This window comes from Falco cherrug, chromosome 8, assembly GCF_023634085.1.
Source record: "Falco cherrug isolate bFalChe1 chromosome 8, bFalChe1.pri, whole genome shotgun sequence".
In the NCBI taxonomy this organism is placed as follows: domain Eukaryota; kingdom Metazoa; phylum Chordata; class Aves; order Falconiformes; family Falconidae; genus Falco; species Falco cherrug.
In genome coordinates, this window is record NC_073704.1 from 24,470,970 (window position 1) to 24,494,032 (window position 23,063).

At 36.1% G+C, this 23,063-nt stretch overlaps 1 protein-coding gene across 7 annotated transcripts in view; it reads right to left on the bottom strand.

Moving 5' to 3' along the window:
* Positions 1–23,063, bottom strand: part of SLC4A10 (solute carrier family 4 member 10) — a 162,294-nt gene that overhangs the window by 38,236 nt on the left and 100,995 nt on the right. For 6 of the 7 annotated variants that reach the window (XR_008733516.1, XM_055718247.1, XM_055718249.1 and 3 more), the window contains 8 exons: positions 12,896–12,987; positions 8,335–8,492; positions 6,024–6,111; positions 5,363–5,509; positions 4,676–4,776; positions 3,119–3,293; positions 2,800–2,933; positions 1,412–1,657 (listed from right to left, as the gene is read on the bottom strand). Coding sequence is in view for 6 of the 7 variants with exons in the window: in XM_055718247.1 (XP_055574222.1) it covers positions 1,412–1,657; positions 2,800–2,933; positions 3,119–3,293; positions 4,676–4,776; positions 5,363–5,509; positions 6,024–6,111; positions 8,335–8,492; positions 12,896–12,987 (1,141 nt within the window). In the remaining variant the exon portion in view is untranslated. The remainder of the gene's footprint in view (positions 1–1,411; positions 1,658–2,799; positions 2,934–3,118; positions 3,294–4,675; positions 4,777–5,362; positions 5,510–6,023; positions 6,112–8,334; positions 8,493–12,895; positions 12,988–23,063) is intronic. The other variant, XM_027810803.2, reaches the window with a different exon arrangement.

Consider the following 23,063-nt stretch of genomic DNA (forward strand, 5'->3'; position numbering starts at 1 on the left):
ACATCTGTTTTTCAAAACCATATGAGAACATCATATTCTCTTTCCCTTTGAGATGACTACTTTGAAGTGGAAAAAAAATTAATCCATAAACACTGTGCTATATGAGGCTCTTTAGAGTAAAATACCAACTTCAAACAAGTGAAGTTAAATAAGATCAGCATATAACCTCAGTTGCATGCATGGTCTACTCTTGAAGCTTATTGGTTTCTCTTCAAATTAATATTCTTTTGTCTACTGATTAAACTATCGGAGAGGAATATTTTTTCAGTATGATGAGAGAGTATATCACATCAGAACTACAGTTTCTATAATTTAACTTCTGCGTATTAAGGTGTATAACATGCATTCAGATTCAGGACTTGCTAACTATTTTTCCAGTGATAACATACACAAAGCTCAAATGTTTTCGCAGTTGCTGTGTTTTGTTTTCCCAGCTTAAAATGCAAATGAGACATTTGGTTGAGACGCTCTTGTTTTTCCAGTGAACAGAAGATGTGGCACTGTTCAAGCATTGTTCCTTTTGGGCTCCACCCTGCTCATGCACAAGGTTCAAATAGGTTCAGTTAAATAATAAAAACATTTCTGGAGGGCAATCTTCTCTGAAAATGCTTTTTAATGACATTTTAGTTGCTGAGGTGACCAGGTGTAATTGGCCTCAGGACAGACTAGGATCTTGTCTAAACGAAACTATATTGATTAAAGCCATTCCCTTTTTTATTCCCTAAGTAGAATATTACCTGTCAAAACTCCACAATAATGTAAAGATGCTCAAACGGAGTCATTAAAAATCTTGTTATTAAGAACAAATTGACTACAACAAAATCAATCACCAATGAGAAGCACCTAACAATTCCAAATCTACTTCAGTTCCTGAAGCTTAAACCTTAATTGCCAGAGAGGTTAAAATAAAAGAGGTACATCAAATTACATCTTTTTTAGATAGGTCAATGTTTCAATTTGGAAAGAAAAAAACTCAAACCATATAAATATGATATTAAAATGTTGCCTGAAGACCCAATAAAATACTATAAATCATCAGAACAAGGTTATAGCAAAACATCATTGAGCTACACCTCATTAAATAAAAATGTGAATACAGAGCTAAAGCTGAGGTCCCTTCAAGTCCTATTTTTTATTCCAGGACTCCCTAAGTTGCATGTGTGTAAACTTTTCAAAGCTCCAAGATATTTTTTTTTACTTATCTTAAGTAAATGTGTACTGCTTGTACATATACCCTCAGTAACTACTACCTTCATATGCCAGCATCATGCCTAACTCAATAGCTTCCACATGTTAAGCTTGCAGCTGCTGCAAACTTTTCCTGCTGTGCACTGGTTTGTGTTCTTTACAGAGAAAACATAACCTATGAAAAAAAAACCAACCCAGTGTTAACAGAAGAAATCTTACTTACGAGTACTTTGTCAGCAGATCCAAATCATTATGCATGTTGATTGGATATGTCTCACTGAGATGAAAGAGCTTCTCTAAGGCCTCATAAATGAAAATTATGCAGATAAGAGAAGCAAAAGCTTCTTCAGTAAACCGGGTAATGTAGCAGACTAGGGAGCTTGCATCAGTTGCAACAAGGATGATGCACAGGATTGCAGTCCACAGACCAATGCTAGCTCTCAGAGAAAGGTACGACAACCCATACTCTCTAAAAAAAAAAAACCAAAAAATTAAACAGTTTCTCTTTTGTCCAACCATAGTAAATGGAGAAGAGGCAGCTCAAAAATTTCCTTTCACTAGGGATGTGCAATTCTGGGGACAGTCTAAATCAGAAATTATTTACATATTGTGAACTGAAGATACTGTCAAATCACCTCCTGACTTGAACTGTCCTCCCAATTAATGGGACGCAAAGATCTCTGTCTCTACTAAAGTGAGCAAGCAACTCTGAGAGTAATCACACACATGAAGTGTGTAAGGTCCACCCACTTTTTATCCCATATCCTGCCTCGCGAACAGCCAACATCTGCCAATTTCTTAAGCTGCAAGAATAGCTATAACAACAACTGTCATCGATGTCCTGTGTGCTTATTGTATATGATTATAGAGCTCCAAACACATTGGGTGACATTAATCACAGAGAACTGAAAGGTCTACCTGAAGGTGACAAAAGAGTTTTTGGGCTGTTAGGCAGGGTCTCCTACTCTATGTTGCTCAGGAGGTTCAAGAGATCTTGGTGCAGAAGTCACAGCAATGAGACAGAAAAGCAGAGAAGATCAGAGAGAAGCATGATGGTTGCCAAGATGCAGACATAATTTTTACCCACACTGTGGCAGAGGCATGTCATGTATAGCACATTAACATAAATGTGGGGATATGCTGTTCTGGCATGATGCTTCACTCCTCTGCTTGGGGGGAGGAAGGGCAGGGCCTATATTAGTGACCACTGAAAGATGGCACCACTGCTACTGCACTGACTTCCTGGGTGAGAAGTAACACTTTTTGCATGAGTTAGGGATGAGGTAAACCACAGGTTTAAAAGTATTGTCTCAGAGTAGAAAACGTTACCAAAAAACTCCACCAAAACAAAAAGCATCCTGAAGCTTGCACTCCCTTCAAAACAGTTGTGTTTTTCTAAACAAACAAAAACCAATTTAAAAAACCCATCAATCTTTCTGCATTACCAATCACTCGTCTCATTCACTGCGTAATCTTCAGGCTCTGAAAGCCTAAGCAGTGCACTCCAAAACAAACTGTTGATATTCTACGGATGTTGGAACTTTGGGGTCAGTGTCTCTACTTTTACCTAACACCACCCAAGGGATGATGCATATCATGACCTTCACTTACTTGCAAAATTTGAACAAGATCTTCTCAAACACTAAAACTGGTCCAGTGCTGCCAAGTATAGTGAGAGGCTGTCCACCAAAGAGAGAGTAGGCAATTCCAGTCATGGATGCTCCAAACAGTGATTCTATCGCACTCTAAATGTGATACAGAGAGATGTGTCCATACATTTTCAAACAGGTTCTTTTTGCAATGTCTTAGTCTGTAGCCTTCTAAACATTGAAACACCAATATTTAAAGGTGATTCACACAACGGTAAGAAAATACTAACCACAACCCTAGGAATGTAAGTTTGTTTTAAAAGTTCAGGTTTAACACATACTATACGACCTTCAGTTGCTTCTCCCAGCAGACCACCAAACGTGATGACAGGGGACATGCAAGCACAGTAGAGAAATAAAAATGATGCCAGACACTGCAGACTGAGAGCATCCCTGAAGTCACTCCAGAAGAAGGGAGCTTTTCTTTTTATATCTAAAATCAATCCTCCAAAAAATCTGAGAGAGAGAGAGAGAGAGATATCAAATTGATTAAAAAGGCATACCAAGGTTTCTTCCACAGTACTGCTTTAAATATACTGCAGAGAAGCTACTGTCTCTTGATCAAACAATACATCATCTTATAATTCATCCTTCCCAGAAAAAAAGTCTCTGGGAACACTGTCTTCATAACTTTAATCAGAAAGTTGTGTTTTTTAAAAAAAACTAATTTGTATGTTTCTTTTATAAAATCTTCATCTGATCATCCAGGCCCAAAACTCCTGAACAGTTGTTAGCCCCCACACATAAAATCCCATTTATTGTGTGAAATTATTCTTTGCATTTGTTTAATCAGAGAGCTACCACAGTGCCCCTCTGCCCACACGTCTACATATACAGCTTCACATTTTTTATTTGAGAACCTGTTCCTAAATACACTTGATGATAGAACTGAATGTAGGCCACAATTTTCCAAGGACAAGAACTGTCATCTTTTGTCATTTACACTATGCTAAATATAATCAAACACTTAGGAACAGACGCTCCCTAACAATATACCATACAGTTAAAGTATATATCCCCACAGTGCTCTTTTCTAACAGGCATGCAATGTATCAGATGTTGCTGGGGTAAAGAGGAAGACAAAGTGCCACTGCCTCCCAAATATCAGAAAAATTCTTCAAGCTGTCAATCACCAGGTTCACCAGTGAGGGAACGGCTTACAGCCAGACTAGCCATCACCTCCTCTGCCCCACTGTGTACACCAACAGTTCAGCTGAATCTTTAGCCTTATGCAGGTAGGAACGATGTTTAAATATCAAGAGGCAGCAAGGTAAAAGAAAAGTCTGTCGCACAACTGCAGTGCACTAAGGCAACCACTGACAGCTGATGCACTTACACCACACAATAATAGTCAAGAGAACATAAGTGTTCCTTGGGGCAAATTCTTCCAATGTGTGTATATTGCAGCCATCATGGCAATCATTGCTTCACGTACCAGGACATACTATGTTTTTTTGAGGTAAAAAAGAAATGCTAGAGCTGCACAACCCAGAAACTTCAACTACAAAATAGTTGAAAGCTTTCATAATATCCCCAACTTTTCCTTTGTGCTGTACAAAAGAAACATTAATTAAGTTTAACAGAGGTCTGACCTTTATAAATAATGGAGAAAGGAGCCTGCAATAAACACAATGTGAAAATTCAAATTCTCTTTCCCTCCCCGCCTCTCTGCAAATTAGCATGTATTGCTTTTTTCCAACTGTGTTATGCAAATCAGGAAAAAAGTCTGAAACAATCATATGCCAAAGTCAGTCATTTGAGAGAAAACCAGACCATTATGATTCCTTTGGAAGTGCATCACTTATAACACTGAAGATTTTGCATATGTTTTCACTAACTTTCCAGTGCGTTGCAGTTCTGGTCCAGAGTGTCCTCCAGGTTGTTCTGCATCCCCATGGGCTGCTGTTCCATTTGGCACTCCTGGGATCTTACGCTTCTCCTGCCAGGAGGAAAAGATACTTCTCATGGGTCTTACCAACCAAAATATAATTTTAGCAGAGGAAACAAGCTTTGAGAGTTGAAAGACTAAACATGTACATTTTATTGTAAGATTCATCAACGTAACTGCTTCATAGCTCTCGAGGAGTTCTATAACAGAAAACAGTAAAAGGAATTGTGGTCCAAGAAATCTAAAGAATTGAATGCAGAAAATATTTAAAAGAGCAGTAAGCCAGGCTGCTTTGATCAATTCCTGCAATAGTCTTAGAAGAAAAGCAAACCATGGATGTTCAGATTAATCAAAGATGTTTATGACCAATCACCCCTGAATTTAAGACCTTCAGATAAAACTATCTGTCTTTATTCAGGAAAGAATCAGTATTGAAGTACACAAAATGCCATCACCATAATGTATGCTTGCAAGACAAGTGTTGTCTTAAAGCAAATTAACCGAAAAAAATGAGAGAGCGCGCATGCAAAATGTCTACATAGTAACTCTGCTAAATGCTAAATTAGTGAGACTTAATTCTACATAGTAAAAATTCGTCACAACATTTAAAAGCATCTAAATTTTACAGTGTACAAACCTGAGAGGGAACATTTTTAGGTGGTTCTATTCGAATTGTTGGGTCCCACTCTCCAGGAGGAAGAACAGTAACCTGATCAAGAAACTCATCTATTCCAGACACCAAGTCATTGCGGTCTTTTGCTTTGTAAGCAACATCATGGAACACCTGTGAAAAATGGAGAAGTGTATGCGGAAGAAAAAAAGAGATGGGCAAAGGAATGCTCTCATAGCATTTTTCATGATGACTCCTCTTCTCTGAAATAGAACGCACTTCATGCATTTCCCACCAAACAATCAATCTCAGGTTCAACTGACCAGAGCTTCTGGTATATAGTTTTCATAGAAGCTCTGGCTGCTATGGAAAAACATCCTTATGGGTGCTAAATGTTCTAGAGATTTTACAGTTTAGAACACAATTAATTCCACTGGAACGTAACTGTGTAAAATGGAATATTATCAGCAGAGACATCTTTGCTTGGGAATATTGTTTCTCATTTTGTTACCTCCTCACAGCAGCATAATCTGGGCTGTTACAGGATCATGAAATGAACTAAAATGCTAATTGTGCATCATAAGCGTGATTAGCTACATTTCATCTGAACGACTCCACACTGGAGATTCCCTATTAAACCTCTTCAGTCAGTACAAAATTACTAAAACCAAGCCATGAATAAAAATACCTCATCAGTCATTAATGTTGCAATTGATCTTCCAATCTCATGGTACTGTTGCCCTTTACCCAGTGGTCCAAGAAGAATAAACAAAAATCTGAAAATAAAAGGTAAATTAGAAAACCTGTAGAGGATAAATGGTTGAAAGTAGCTATACATACTACAGAAATACTTATTTAAAAATTGGACTAGAAGAACCTCTAAGACAAATATTATATATAATCTCCTTCAAGATTCTCACACATGCATTTAAACATGAAGCTCTGGTTAGAAAAAATGTGAAAAAACCTTCCAAAAATACATCCTAAGCTTCACAGTCAGACTTGATTGAGACTATCAAAACCTCCTTACATAACAAACCTTATCTTACATAATAAATATATGCAATTATAAGCTATGCACAGAACACATTAACGTTAACATGGGGTTGTTCAGCCTGGAGAAAAGGAGGCTCAGGGGAGACCTTACTTGCTGTCTACAACTATCCGAAAGGAGGTTGTAGCACGGTGGGGGTAGGTCTCTTTCTCCCAAGTAACAAGTGATAGGATGAGAGGAAATGGCCTCAAGTTGCACCAGGGGAGGTTTAGATTGGATATTAGGAAAACTTTCTTCACCAAAAGGGTGGTCAAGCATTGGAACAGGCTGCCCAGGGAAGGGGTAGGATCACCATCCCTGGAAGTACTTAAAAAAAGCATAGATGCGGTGCTTAGGGACACCGTTTAGTGGTGGACTTGGTAGTGCTGGGTACTGACTGAACTTGATGATCTTAAAGGTCTTTTCCAACCTAAATGATTCTATGATGATGAAGTTACTTAATTCTGTTAATTCAATGGAATCAACTATGGTATGGTAGTAGTCATAGCATTATTGAAATACTGGGGAAGTTAAATTACCCCAAATAAAAATGATTTTAAATTGTTCTTACTCCCATTAAGGCTCTAGAGAACCTCTACTCTAGGCTTGGGGCTAGTAAAGGCTGTGAAATGCAAAAGGCAGGCTCAAATGAGATAACTGAAGTTCTTAGTATTGTTAAAATGCAAAAGACACATTTTTTTTACTGACAGTATCATTTTTTTTAAATAAACATTTTTGCAGAAATTCTTAATTATCCTAATTTCTAATGATTTAATTTTCTTTTGTCCAAACATAAAGAAATCTGTTGTTTTCCTTTTGATGTTTTGGTTGGGGTTTTTTTTGTGGGAAGCTGGGGGAAGTTATGAGGAAAGGCTTCTGAAGCTTTTTTTCCAAAGCCTGCTCAGTTCCTCAGTGTTCCTTATACACATGCAAAAATTAGAAAAGGAGAAAAAAAAAGTCATGTCCAAAGCAGCTACAAAGTAACTACAATTTAAAGAAAATTTTTTACTGTTTATCGGACTAGGAGCAAGGATCTGAGTGTCAGCATTGCATTCCATATCATAACACTCCTTCCTGAGTGTCCCAAACAACTGGAACAAACTACTGTCTTCAGCTGGAATTCTACTTTTATAGAAACTAAAAGAGGGAAGGGGAAAGAGAGACAGAATATATGTACAAACACATGCACAATACCAAAAAACAGTGAGAGACTGTAAAAGTTAAGTCGGTGAACTCATATGGAAGAAGCACTTTGGAGTTTTGATCTGAATCAACCTAGCAGAAAACAATATATATGCAGATCTACTTAAATGCTTTTTATTTGACTATAAAATATACTTTACTTTTTTTTTTTTTAATTCCTCATCATTTGTTCTCAGAACCAAAATACCTCATCAGAAAAAGTTTCAATTTAGAAAAAAAATATCTAATAAAAATTTATGGGTAAAAATCACATTCATTACCATGCAAGTATCTACAAAGTAACTTTTAGAGGAGTGTGACATTTACAGCATATTCTTAATCCATTCACTATCCCTAGTCAATCAAATCACATTGTTTGTTTCTTCCCTTTACTCAATTCCTTCTTCATTTTTTTTCTTCTGGACATAATTAATGCAGTGTCACACAAGTAGTTCCAGTTCCAGATGAAATATTCTAAGCTGAATATTTCACCTTAGTATTCCATCTGCAGTATTACCAGTTTGTATAGGATAAACTGTGTTGTAACCTAACAAACCACCATTTCTACTTCTGCCAAATATTATCATCTGCACACACAAATGGCATGTTTCTGAAAATACCCATACATCCATTTAAAGGATTACTGGAAAGATGTCTCTAAGAGATGGTTCTGTTAAAGAAAGAAGCAAATTCATAACATAATAAATTACAAAGCTGAAGGTCACATCACCCTGTCTCCACAAGGCTGTCAGGAAAACATGAAAAGAAATAAATACAACTGTACCTTGTTGGGATTGGAACTTCAGCTAGCCCCGTAAGCAGCACTGCAGGAGATAACCTAACAAAAGCAACAACCGCACGGTCCAGGAACTCCAGTTCACCAACTAAGATGTTTGATGCTTCAGCTCCAGGTGGTATCTTTTTCATGAAGTGTAGGTCAACCTGGGAAAAGTATATTAAATTAAATTCTAAAAGCTATTCACAGGGATTATTTTCCCCTGATTTATTGACAGACACTTTCTGGTCACTGCACTATAATCAGTTATTTCAATTATACAGTTTCCACTATTCTTGTCTGTTGAATTATATTTTTAAAAAATAAAGTTTCTCAGAACCAAACAACTATTCTGCAATTATTTGACTAATTTTTCTTAGAAACATACTTAAAAGCACTGCAGTATTTATTTATAAAGACAAAAAAAAATCACATTCAAAATCTTAAGAATACAGTATTAATTTTCTAGTCATATTTTTATCAATAATCATAACATCAATAATTCATAACAGAATCAGTAAAGTCATAACAGTAGAAGAAATTCAGATGCCTTATTTTTCATAATTAGTTCTGGAAGTCAGAACTTCATAGTTGCTGTATTATAATCTCAATAAGAAGGTTCTACTACATGTAATTCTCTTTCTACTACTCTAACTGGGACGTGGTTTTGGTTTTGGATTTGATGGAAGAAAGTTGCCCTTCTGCTGAAATTAACAGAAAAAAAGCTATGGCCATGACTGTCCCCAGAGTAAATTAAAAGAACAAAGCAGAATAAAAACTCTGGAGTTTTAAGGCAGTGATGCTGACTTTTGCAGGGATGATAGGAAAAGACAGAGAAACAGCTCCATCATGACATGGCTCAAGGTATTTGCCCAGGAATATGTTCATTTGTATTTATTCAGTATCAGTCTAGAGGTTACTCTGTAACAAAGACTGACACGGAGTAATAGAGTATATAATGTATGTTTGATTTCATTATGCACCAGTATTGTCTAGATTTCAAAATGCATGAATTTTTGTCATTTGCTTTCCTTTTATTAATCTAAACACAACAACAGCAACCAAATCCAATATAAACTGTTAAAGTGGACCATTTTAATGTCTATCTTACAGCCATCTGTCAATACTAGTTTGCATAGTTTTTGGTAATATTTAGAAAATTGTTTTCTTGCAAATGGCTCTGGCACTAAATCAGAATTCAGATATAACACAGTTGCCTGTGTAACGAAATCCTCTTTCACTGAGATCACAAAATGTCTAATGTTACCCTAAGCTAATCAAGGATGATGACTAAACACCTCCCAGTTAAACAAGCATCAAATCAGCCTGGAAGGTTGGAGAACAAGTACTTTTTCAAGGTGAAGTATCAGTAAGGTAAATTCTATTCCCCACTCAAATTACAAAATAGCTTTTCAGAATTAAGCACAAAACCCAAACAGACTCATTTTACACCTACTTTTGGTGTCATAGGTCATTTATAGTTGAGAAAAAGGAAACAGTCTTTCAGGCACATAGCAATGTGCATTCCGTACCGCTTTTACCTTGTGAAAGGATTTAACATTTAATGACTAATGTCTCATGTAGAACATGCTACAGTTGTCACCTTAAGGTCCCACTAACATACAGATCACAGGATCAAGATTCATGTCTGAAAGAAACACTCAGTCTCCCGTCTACCAGAAAGTATTTCCAGATATGTCTCTTGTACTATTTATCAGCTGGAGATTCCAAAGGCTATTAGGTAGTGAACAGAGCCCCAGTTAAAAGGGAAGTAGCTGGCAGAGAAGCATCAAACTGAGCAAACCTCTGGTGTTGCTTCTGCTACATAATGAGAGCAGAGATGGCCCTGGAGTGAATTTGGGTCAATGGCAGAAGCTACATCTTTCGAATGTTTCATCTAACCTATCCCTTATACATCTCTTATCCCAAGAGGTATGTAGCTGGAAAGACTTCATGTGCATCCTAATCTGCACCCTAACCTGAGTCACATTCATGATCTTGCACTAAATAGTGCCAGTAAGCTCTGATTAAACATAAACCAAAGTAACTCATTTGGAGGCCATTCCCCTCCAGGGCAACTCAAGAACTGAAAAGAATGGTAGTGGTCTCTCCCAGAACCAAACATAAATTGACATGAAGACAAACAGAAAATACACAACATCACTTCTTAGGAAAGCCATGACACATATTAATCCAATTTATGTATAAGCAGGGCTACCCAGTATTCAAAAACAAGTTAATTATTTCACATGGTATTTGAAAGATCAAACTCTGTCAGTATGGGACTGGTGATTGATTCAGAAACACACGTGGAGCACAGGAATATTGCCATGAAAAGGTATGTGGGTGCAGTTTCTATGCATTTCAGGACGACTAGGGTTCCCTTCAGCCTCTGCCATAAGACGCAGAAGACCAGTCAGATGCAGTTGTTAAACTGCCATCCCATCCTGCTCAGACACAGGACAAAGTGGTGCTGTGATGGATCACTTCCACATCACCCCGGAATACAAAGTCCTCGTGGTGTCCCCAGAGGAAGAGGAGTGAAACATTCACAAGTACAAACATCAGAAACTACGTCTGCCTCTTTATGATATTGAAGCAACATTCGACAGCTTTTAGTGCCATGTCTCATATTATTCACAAATAAATACCAATACAATCAACACCGTCTCAGTACTGTATTCAGATTAAGTTAGCTTTTTGAATCCACTCCAAAATTTGGAATATTAGAAGTAGCCCAAGGGAGATAGATTAGCAAGCAGAGGATATCCGAGGTAGTCAAAGGTGCTTTTTTGTAAAGACAAATGAAATTAATACATGGAAGAAAATTAGAGCAAGAAATCACAACACTCAAGAGAAAATTAGTGTACTACTCTACTTTTCTCTCAATATGTGCATATAATTCCAATTATAACTGTTGGGAGTTATTGCAATAGCACATTTCAAGGGGAAATTGTAGTTATGCAACTTCAAAAGGATAAATGGATCTATTTAAAGGTAGTCAAAAAAGGTATTTAGTTTACAATCCTTTGCTGTTATTTCATTCCTGAAAACAAAAGTCATTCCTTCATATTCCTGACATCCTTGTTGGTATCTAATGCTGCTAAGGCTAGCCAAAAGATGACATGCTGATCTCTTCCCAGGCCAGTTTGAATAGGAAGAGCTCTTTCTATCAGCAAAAGCTGCAGCACTGCACGAATTGTGAACGAAGGATAAATGACGCAGCCTCCATTCCTTATTAATACAAACATCTTGCAGCTAGATAATGGACTGGGACTTTGATCCTACAACACTCAAAGCAGTTGGGGAACCATGCAAGAAAAGCATTCCTGAGAGTCATGTAATTCCCTTTGGATTGTTAGAAGCTTCACCTCTGTACCTTATAATATTTTACATGTTGATATTAGAATGCTAGCAAAAACAATTTGTTTTAGTTAACATTTAATATAAATATCAGGAAACCGAAATCATACTTGACTTTTTAAAGCATTATAATCTTGGTTGGAAATATTTTTAAAGTATTAGCATTAAATTTTTAAAACTTGTCACTATTTATAGATCTCCTTGCTACCTCTATATAAAATTGGTCCATAATACATCCCCAGCCAGCCTCCTTTCTTCTTGCTGTTTTTGACAAAAAGATCTGTTTCCCGTCTTTATTTCAGCCACATACCATTCCTAGTCTGGCATGTTCAGTCAAGAATTCAAATGGTGCAAATAGCTACTGCTGCTAGGAAATAAGTCTGGCACCAGATGGAGCAATCACATAACTCTACTTTTAGCTCAGTTGCACTAACATTAAGATTTAACAGACTCAAAGTGCTGTTCTTCAGAATTTTGGTTTAAAATCACCTTTCTTCACTTACTCAACCTTTGTTGTATTAATGTGTCAGCTGAAGTCATCTATCCCTGTCAGGTCTGCCATCTGTATCTAATGTGACAGTTTGTTTTAGGTACATACAGACTTTTAAACAAATTAGGATTCTCCTTTAAATTAAAGCTGAGAAGCTGTTTGCTTTTCTTTGCTATCTAACATTGAACTGTCATTGCAATCCCCACTACTGAACAGTTAACATCTTTTGTGAAGTGTACTGAAATATCTTGGCTTGCCAGAAGAATTAAGTTATAGGTTTACAGAAACACATTCTGTTTGAGACATCTGGAATCCACGAGTTCAGGTTATAAAAAGCATAGTTTGCATTCATGCATTACTTATAAAAAAAGTAAAAATCTGAGAGGTAAACCTGAATTATAAAAATTCTGAATTACTTTCCTATTTAGAGAATTTTCTGCTAATTTGTAAAAATCCCCTCCATAAATATACACCTATGATAATCATGCAATAAATTTATGTTCCTAATATGTGATTTCCTGTTACAAGTAATTTGTCATGAAAATGAAAAATTCTTTTTTATTATATACAGATTGTGTTTCAGCACACACAAAACTTTAATGCTGAAGTAAAATTTGCACTTCACAGCTTTTCCTGATTCACATGGGTTCATTTTATTTAATTTAATAGATCTATTTGTTAGTCAGGAAGCTCTCTTCACCATGAGTGAACACTTACCTTGCTGAAGTCAACAGTGCTGTTTTCTCTGCTCACATCATTTTTGTTTTCAATACAGGCTGGAGCAGACTGTGGGGAAACAACCTGACCTGCTAAAAAAAGTACCATTATTACAGAATACTAACAATTACTTCTATAATAAAGCAACACCTAATGAAAGAGACATTAAAGAACTACAGATATTTCACATCATACATACATGAAGCATCTAAACATGGCATTTTAATTAAAGACTTATTTAGAATAGCACATCCTCAAGAGACAGAACATTTATCATGTGCAGTTAGGAATGGGAGAACATAATTTAGAAAATGTAAAAGATACCCTTCAATATGAGAAGACAAACTTCCTGTGCCAATTAAAGCTTACGATTTTTAAGATACTACATTTGAGTAAAGTCCTGCATTCACATAGTTTTTGTAAGTACTCTGAGGAGCCGCCAATTTTGGGCAATGTCTGTCTACAAGAATACTCACTGAATAAAACAGGATTACTAATTTTCATAAATTTACTCACTCGTGTGTATAAGAATGTTCCAATTATAACAACTACAAAACCCAGCATAAAAGTGGGCTGCTATAAAAATAGATGTATTGAAAATTAAGATTATTTTAAAACTCAGTATTGAACAATTTGATTATTAACATGTGTAGAACAAATGTTTCAGCAAACACCGTTTTAAAAAATTCCAGTGAGGATTTAGTAAAGTATTTTATAGAAGCTTTTAAAATATCTTGAGATGAGAAGTGTTTAAACATGCCTCAGTCTCATATAAGCAAACAGTAAGCCTTGTGACCAACAAAATTTTGCCAACAAAAGCTCAAAAAGAAAAACAAGCTCAAAAAGTAACAAATATATGTCACATAAAGCATATTTTTACTTAATGCCAACACTGACCCTGTGCATAGCCAGAGGCCACCACGCACACACTGAGGGTGTGGGGCTGGTGATAGGGCAGCACACAAACCCACAGCGTGGTGGGCCATTCCCTGCTTGCCTTCACTTTTCCTCCTTCTCTGGCATGGCAGGAGTCACGCACAGCTCTGAACACCACAACAAAGTAGAGGAAAAAGTACCAAATATATGAGCCAACTATCTCTTACTGCCCTAACACATACCCAGAAATAACTACAGAGTCCAACTGGCCCAGAGTCAGCATCTTGTGCCCAGCATATATTTGTTTCCATAGCAAATAAAGTCTCTCATATGACTGAGAAATGATGATGTGAAAACATTGGTTCTGGTGAAAATCAACCTAAACTTGCACAGTAACAAAGACCATATGTTCACGATACTTGAAGACAGTCAGAAAGTCCTAAGCTAGGCACATTGTCTGGGCAATTCAAAAAGCCATGGCGTGTCCCCTTCACACCATTGTTACACATGCTTGCGGTCCAAGCGTGTCCTCAGCCACAGCCAGGAAACAGAGCACTTCCCAGGATCCAGTCTGAACAGGACCAGAGACTTGCAAGAGTATCTCAACCACTGCCAAAATACTGAAGTATCCAGCTTCTGTCACAGCTAAGCATTACAGTATCCCTATTTAAGTCTGGTCATAAATTCCCAGTTGAAACACTTGCTCAAGGAAAAGGTTGGGTTTCATGAAAATCAACGTCTCATTTTCCAGTAGGCAAATCTCCCAAGACACAAACCAGATTTTAGACTCTTGTGCTGCATCCTGGTAGCATAGCCAGAAAGATTTCACTTTGATTAAGTACAGGAACAGAATGTTTTAAACTGTCTTCCTAGATATCTTATTATTAAATGTATCAATCTTAAAAATGTAAGTATTTCCATTTTCTCTCTGATTCAGGACAAGGACAGATCAAAACACGAATAGAAATCAGGGCTTTTGTTCAGCACTACAGTGAAATAAACAGGGAATGGCAAAACAACAAAACATGACAGGCATGTTAACCTAACCAAGTAGATAAAAATAAGTCAGGATTAGAATTTACATATGACAAGAATAAAGGATTGATTTCACAAAGCAACATGTTAAACAAACTCATATTAAAAAAAAACCTATGAATTAGTGTAATAATTAAATATGCAAGATGCTTATAAAACATCATTCAATTTGTCTTTATTTAGAACTTAAAGAAAAAACACTGAGTCCATCATTGTTACACCATCACCTTCATACTATGTATCCCCCATACACTATTTCACACTGTATTTTTCTGTATTGTTTATTTAGCAGTCTTAGAATTATTTTTACAGGAATCATCCTGTAGCTTTATAACTATTAAATATAAATAACATATAGATTTGAATTGTGTACTGTTCTGGAGATTTTAATAATCTCCAAATAACAAAAAAACCTTTCACTAATTCTAACTGAGAAGTCATAAAGCACTCGGGGAAAAATTTCTGCCCTAACTTACTTCCAGAAAACTTTAAATCTAGTAATGTTAGACCTTCTTAACTCTTAATTTCTTCCTTTTAGACACTCCTCTATATTCTATAGGATATATATAAAGGCACATAAATTCCAATAATTACTCACACTAATATACATACTATGTTATAAAGACGTTACAGGAAAGCAACAGAAATAGTAATCTTTCTGTTGCTAATTAGGGATTTACATTTATACTACTTCTCCTGGACCCAAAAATTCAAGAAAATAACAGCAGGGATATCTGCCAGGGAGATAAAATTACTGACCAACAAAAGAATCAGAGCATGGACCACCTGTTAAAAATACTTAAGTTTTAACATCATAATTGGAGGTGTCAAAAGCCTCTAAGCAATTAGCATAAGAGTCCAAAGGCTAACTTTTAAACATTGTGTCCACTTTTCTTTTAGGAGAAAAATATGTAAAAATATACATAGTAGGAAATAAAAGCCACAACCAGTAAGTATGTGAAGTTTGTAAGAATAGCATATGTTCTTTTTCCGTGCCAACAGAAGACCTCAAACTTTGATTTACCCATATGCTGGAGTAATCTGAAAGAACACAAGTTTTACCTTGAGGCAGTAAGAGATGTTTAAATAGCTCTGCAACTTAAGACAGCTTTCTGGATCTTGGAACAAGAAGTTTGGTTTTTTTACTGTATTAAATAACAATCAAAGGCACAAGGTAGAGAATTCAGGTAATTTCACTTTTCACATGACAGTCATAGGGAATATTTTTTAAAGAGCATCTTAAACACACTGTAGGAACATGTGTTTCTTATGGAACAATACAGTTACTAAAATGCCAGTTTGGAACTTGGTCTCTGTGTGGCCCTTTAACAGAAAAGTAAGACAAAAAGTACTGGGTTTGGGGGAGATTTTTTGCTGTTATACACATTTACTTTGTGAAATGCCTGTGGTTTTTGCAATAGATAGTAGGTAGATGCAGTGCTATGGTGGCTTTCTCCCTAGGAGCAGGACTGCAAAGCTACATGGTTATCTTTATATTTGGTAGCTTCCTATACTTCTGAGCTATGAAGCTGCAAAAATTCATAAATTAATTTCATTTTCAGTATAATTTCATGTTGATTTAAAGGAAATTTCTTTGGGGTGAATACTGTTAAGCACATGAGCAATTCCTAATAGGACCAAAAGCATACCCATAGCAACCTAGTGAACACTGGTGTCACTATACTACACTGGTGTTCTAACATCATTAAAAATATTCAGTCTGCTAAAGCACGTTGGCAACTATACATGTGCTTTATCCCCAAGCCACTTATCATTTCAGCAGCTGATTGTTTTCTCTGAATGAAGGACACAGTTATTGGCACCATGATAGTCCCATGAAGCAGCAATCACTTAAAGAGCTATACGAATGAAGAGAGGAGCTGTCACTTCATACCCAGACTAAAACAAACAAACAAACATAAGCATTTCCTCTTTGATTTCCACCAAAGCATCAGCACTCACCACTGTATCAAACTGTGCCTGGAATACAGGTACACTAAACTCAATTTTTTTCCTTTTTTTAAATATATTTTATTTATTAAATATATAAATATACGTATATATATTATATATTGTTGCTATTTATTTAAAAAAAAAAAATCTTTATCATATGGGAGCCTTCAAAGCATCATGTAAAAAAAGAGGAGAGGGACTAGAAGTACGGGAAAAACCCCACACCAAACTAACACCAAACCCTAGCCAGGTTTTAAACATCTGCTCTGAGAAAAACACTTGCAATTGTTTATTACTACTTTGAGTTGGCAATATTGGGTTTAGGATGGTAAGAATAGTGAAATCCCTATAAGAGAGAATAAGAGCAGCAATAGCCTTGCCATTTATTCAGCTCTTCCATGCCCTGCCCTTGACAGTTCCATTTCAGATCTCTCAAGCAAAATGATTATTTTTGTATCGTTAAATATAGTATTTTATTTTTTGAATGCAGTGTACGGTTTTGAATCCTTATAAATCTGATGTTTCAAGGCCTTTAATTATCCTGCAGACCATCTACATAAAGCACCTGAAAAGATGCATTCTTTGAGAATTCATCAGAATGCCATTCAGATTTTTTAAAGTATCAGTCAAACAAATGCATAACATGGTATCATTGAAATATTTAGCCTACATACAAAGGAACTTAATAACGAACAGATAAAACCATATTCAAATGGGTGCCAAGGTTTATCTATGTATTAAAAGCCAATATCAGCAGTTTTAAAATTATATTTTAAATTGGTGTACATAAAAAATGAATGGGATTTTTTTCAGATAATGCAAAATTGCCAGAGCTTTGAATAGAGCAAGAATTCACACAAAAATGTCATGCAAAGCCAAGCCACTCAAAAATCAAAATCCATCAAAATAAGGTCCATATTTGTTACACTAACAGAAGTTTGCATTTGCAGATAAAGCTCAGCATTTTGAGACTATTAGTCCTGCTAAATTAAAAATAATAATAATAATCCCAGTAAATTAATGTCATACACAACATACTTACTCCCTAAAATTCAAAGCCCAAGACATTTTACTGTGTATTTATTAATCAAAAACCAAGAGTTCTCTAGAATGCCAATGACAGAAACCAAGAACAATGTGTTCAGATACAAATCACAAAACAAACGATGCAAATGACACGTCAAAGGAAACTGCATCAGAAAAGAAATTGCTTATTTTCCTAGGCCATATAGATTTCTTCCCATTCAAAAAAAATTCTGATTTGCAAGCCAGCTATACCGATCATGAGGCTTTTCACTGCAACTACTCACCAATTTTCCAAATCTAAATGAACACACTGTTCAGATCAAAAATTCAGGATTGAACAGTAAGTTTTCCTAAATATATATATTAAAATTCTAATATAACAGAGCAGTGATACCATCTTTGCAGGCTGTATTGTATATGTATGTTTAGGCCTCTTGATAACATTTTAAATCAGTGGAGAAGCATGACATTCCCATTGTACCTGCATAAGTACAAGCAGATTTGATGCTTGCTAATGATACATACATTTCAGAGGATGAGGAAGTCACTTTATTTGTTTTTCCAATGCTAGGCCTGAATCTCAAGCATAATTCACATGAAGTCATGCAGTTTTAACTAAAATGCTATGATTTGCAGTTTTACAAATTGATGTTAAGAAAATGAACTTATGAGGAAATGGCACATCTTTTTCCCCCAAAACAACAGCATTCCACACAATCTTCTCTTAAGTGTGCCGTAGCTGCTGACAAAGGCCTGAGGTATTTTTTAAATCACTATAGCAAGGAGTTGCATGCTGTCAAGAAACTGAGATGAAGACATGGGTGTACATTTGAAATGATCTGAAGCCCAAGCAAGAATAGGTATTTATACTACCTCTGAACCTTCAGGGAGTTTACAGAACCCAAAGGATAGGAGATGAGGAAGATACAGAGATGAGATGAGCCTGTTAGAGACAGACACAACAAAGACAGAGCAAAATAAAGAAATACAAAGATGAATGATACAGTTTTATACATATAGATTACACATTTTATCATGGGTACAAGGAAACGTGGATAAAGAAAAAATATCAGATGAAAATGTTTGTAAATACAAGTCATATTTTAGTAATATAAAAACCTGTGGATAATACAAATTGATTAAAAGATATACATTTGAGAAGAATATAAAACAAGAAATAGAGCATTAGCTAATTTAAGCTAGAATTAATTATCTTTGAGTTTGCCTTCTCTTCAAGGAAAGCTGGAGTAATCTACCCAATCCAGACCCAATACTGCCAGAATACTTGGGTATATACATGGCATTCATTGTGACTTATTCCCAAAATGAAGGAACACGGTCACATACCCAGGAATGCTTTCTACCCTTTTCATGTGGCTCCAAGTGATGTCCGTCTTTCTCCACGTGGTAGTATTGACATCAGTTTCACAAGCTGTAAACTAGCTCTGAGTTACGGCATAAATGTTTGAACTGATGTTTAAGAGAGATTGCAAAACTAAGGAAAGTAACAAACACCTTCACATAAGTGGTAATTTAGACTTAATGGGATACTAAAGCAGACTGTCCTAAATTAGACACTCAAGCATAGTCTCAAACACCTTCACTTGTGCTCAAACTGCCATAAACCCATGAAGTCGTCCAAACCAGCCCATCATGCTAACAAAAGTAACTGGGAAAAGGCTTGAGAAATAACATGTCAAAATGAACTTCTCCAGCAGCTCATGCTGTTAACTCTGAAGATGTCAAATTTAATATGTTGTTCCTTTCTCAAAGCTCTTTCACATATTGATAAACCTCTCCTTGGAATTTCAGAATTTTTCAAAATCAGACATGATGTGTGGTGTAATGCAATTTTTTACACTAATACTATGTCTGCTCTGGCATCAAGGGAGAAGAAGCAGTTATAAATAGCATATGTATGGAACAGAAAACAGACACAAGATCATGTTATGGATTAAAAACGCTTCAGCAAGGTGCATGGAAATACAATTTACAAGTCGCACTCCTCTCCCCCTAGTTCTCTCCTCTTTGATTTTAATCAGCAGAAGGTCTGTTAGGTCTCATTACAGATACACACACACAGACATAGATAGATACACACACACACGTACTCTGAAGTCTAGACTAAAAGTGAAACAGCTAGTCAAAAAAACCTAAAATGTTTACATGACAAGAACTTCTATTCCTAACTACATTTTTGTCAAATCAGCTACTTCTCCATGCCACGCACATTTAAATTCTGAATTGCAGAACCCTTTATAAAAAGGGGACATGCTTATGAAATTATTTTAGCATTTCTATAACAACAGAAAGGTATTGTATATTTGCAATTGTCTTGGGGTCTTTAGACCATGTTAGAGGAATTTACCAACACAGCTCTCTGGTATCAGAGTGAAAAACCTACTCATCTCAACAAAAAGAAGTTAAATTGCTTTACAAACCAAACTTTCTCAGGATGATTTACTAATAACAAAGATTCTTATTTCTACCTGCCTTTTACAGTATTTATGCTAAAATTACTTGCCACTCTGTATTTTGGGTATTCAATATCAAATTAGACTTTAAAAAAAAAATAATCATTTTTTCCTGCTCTTATGCCAAATTTGACTGTCGGTTTTTATTGGAACATCAAAAGCAGGCTTTTAATTCTCACAGTTTTGATGCCTAATGAAAAGTGAAAGTTAAACACAGCATGGCAGCATTAAAAATGCATGGTAAATCCATAGCACCCTGACATCTTAGCCCCGCAGAGGATGTGAAGAAAAGCCATTGTAAACAAAAGATAATACTACTAAATACAAAGCAAATTAATTAGATGGTCTGACAGGCTCTTAAACAAAGAAAAAATTGAGGGAAAACATATGTACAACTATCTTCCAGCAAAGATATCACAGTGGTCTGTCAGCAGCACAGCCATATATTGAATTTAAGTTTATGTCTTCATTTTCAGCCTTTGCTCCCGAGTATCTGAAAACTGATACATTGATAAGATAGCATAGTCAAGAACTTGGACAAAGAAGTGGTTTTACAGACAGCCGTACACGTAACCCAGATGGCAAAGACTTACGGCTCTCAACCACCTATTTTACAAACTGCAGACTGCTAAAGAGTGTTATCAGTTAAACCGTCTACACTAAACCCAAATTCAACCAAACTGAGAATTTCCTTTTGTGCAGAAAAAGTGTCCAAGTTCCCCTACCTCATTTCAACAGGAACAAATAAATGGCCTTTCTAAAGCTCTTGGCCCTTGCTGTTCCTGAAAACTCTGATCTCTGACCCTGAGAGGAACTGGTTTTCTCCCTGCAGTCTTCTAGGAATTAAGCTTCTTACCCAAAAAATGAAAGCAATAATAAAATATTTTACTACTTTAATACATTTTTTGTATTAAAAAGAGAGATATTAATGCTTCTACACTGTGTTTGTGCACAAATAGGAATAAGCAGACTAAAGTGATGCCTTGATTGCATTTTACCAGTTTGTCCTCAGGAAACAAAGATATGTCTCACAACACACTCTGGACAATAATATAAGGTGTTCACATCCCTCAATTTTGCTTTCTTTCATACACATGTAGCTGATTTTTCTTTTGCTTTCATCTAATCCAAAGTTGTATTTTAACAACTCATTTTTGTATTATGAGAAGCTTGTACAAAAGCTCCATGGCAGCTGCAGTGAGCATAACACTGTAGCTGAACTCTAGCATTTGGGTCATGAGGCAACAGCAGAAGAAAACAACCAGAAACCTTGCTGCCACCCCTGGTCAAGCTTCTAAGGACAGCAGAGTTCCTAAAAGCTGAGCATTTCAGTGTAGATTCCTGCATAATTTACACACCACATACTATGGCAAGTTGCCCAGGGTAAAGAAATGACTAAAAGTATGCCAGAAGAGGCAGCAGTCAGTGTGCCTAAAATTAGGCAGCTCTCCAGAATCACCTCTTCCCTAACGCCTGTAATCCTGGAGTATTGGGGCAATAGCCACTGAAGCCCACGAGCCGCTTATTTGCTGTTGTCTTGAAAAGGGAAAAAATTGTGAATCCTTTTAGAACCAAAACCTTAGACTGAATTTCCCCTCTTCTAAATCTAATACTAATTTTAGTATAATTCAGGCAATAAGGATTCAGACTTTATAATGTAACAGGGTAATGGATAGTAAGAGAAACTTTAAATAAACCAGTTCCTCTTTTTTTTTTTTTATCACAGGGCCATCATCTTTTTTGAAGAGGTCAATGCAGGAGATTGCCAAACATGCGTTAGGGCTTAAAGGATGCAAGTAGAAGAGCAATGCTTCTAAAAGACATCTGTGTCCAAAAAGACTGGGGTTTGAACTCTTCACAGTAATTTAGATAAAAAGATGATTTACCTTCACATAAATGTTCTTAAAATTATAGAGAATTGTATTGTTTATGGTGCATTTAACTTAATCTAAACATAGTAAAAGTGACTAAGTGGGTTTTTTAACCAGGGGTTACAGTGCTCAGAGGCATCAATAAGCACAGACAAATGAAAACCTTTAAGAATGTGATTCCCTACTTACAGAATCACTTAACCACTGGGCACATGAAATGAGTGTGTTTAATATGGACTTAGATGGTGTCCTGACCAGAATTTCTCTTTGGGGGATTTAGACATATGAAGGTTCTTAGAAGAAACTTAGGCAGAAGTGAGATGTTTCTGGTGCAAGTTACTGCATCAGTTCCACTAACAGACAGAAAGTTACTGAAATTGAGCTTATGATACATTCACAGCTTACCCTGAGGTGTCTTTTTAAGCAGACCTACTGCTTATTTGTTATACAAGATCTAGTGTAAAAAAGCTGATGCAAAAGCAAAAGCTGCAATCTTGCATCCTGTGGAAACTGAGGAACAGGAACATTATAACATTAACTTTCTTAAGTGTCTCCTGAATATGTGTTTAAAGTCATCAGCAAGAGTTGCATAAATCAACAGGAAAGTTGCCTTAAAAAGGATGGACAGTCATCCTACTTATTTTACTCATGTGCATCCATATGCATAATCACAAACACCTTCATAAATATTATTTTAAATTATGTTTTAGTATAATTAATATGTTTCTATTTAATATGCTCTTCAGAAGAAATTATATGCTGCCTTTTAGGTCTGAGTCTCTTCCCCAGGGAAGTGGCTAGATTTAAAAGTACTTATTAAAACATTATATGGCAATGATTCAAACAAAAGGTCCTTCCTTGAAATCAAAGTTAAGCTTTATACTAACAGCCCCATCTTTCCAGATCAGCTGCCCTGCTACTCTTTCCCCTTCT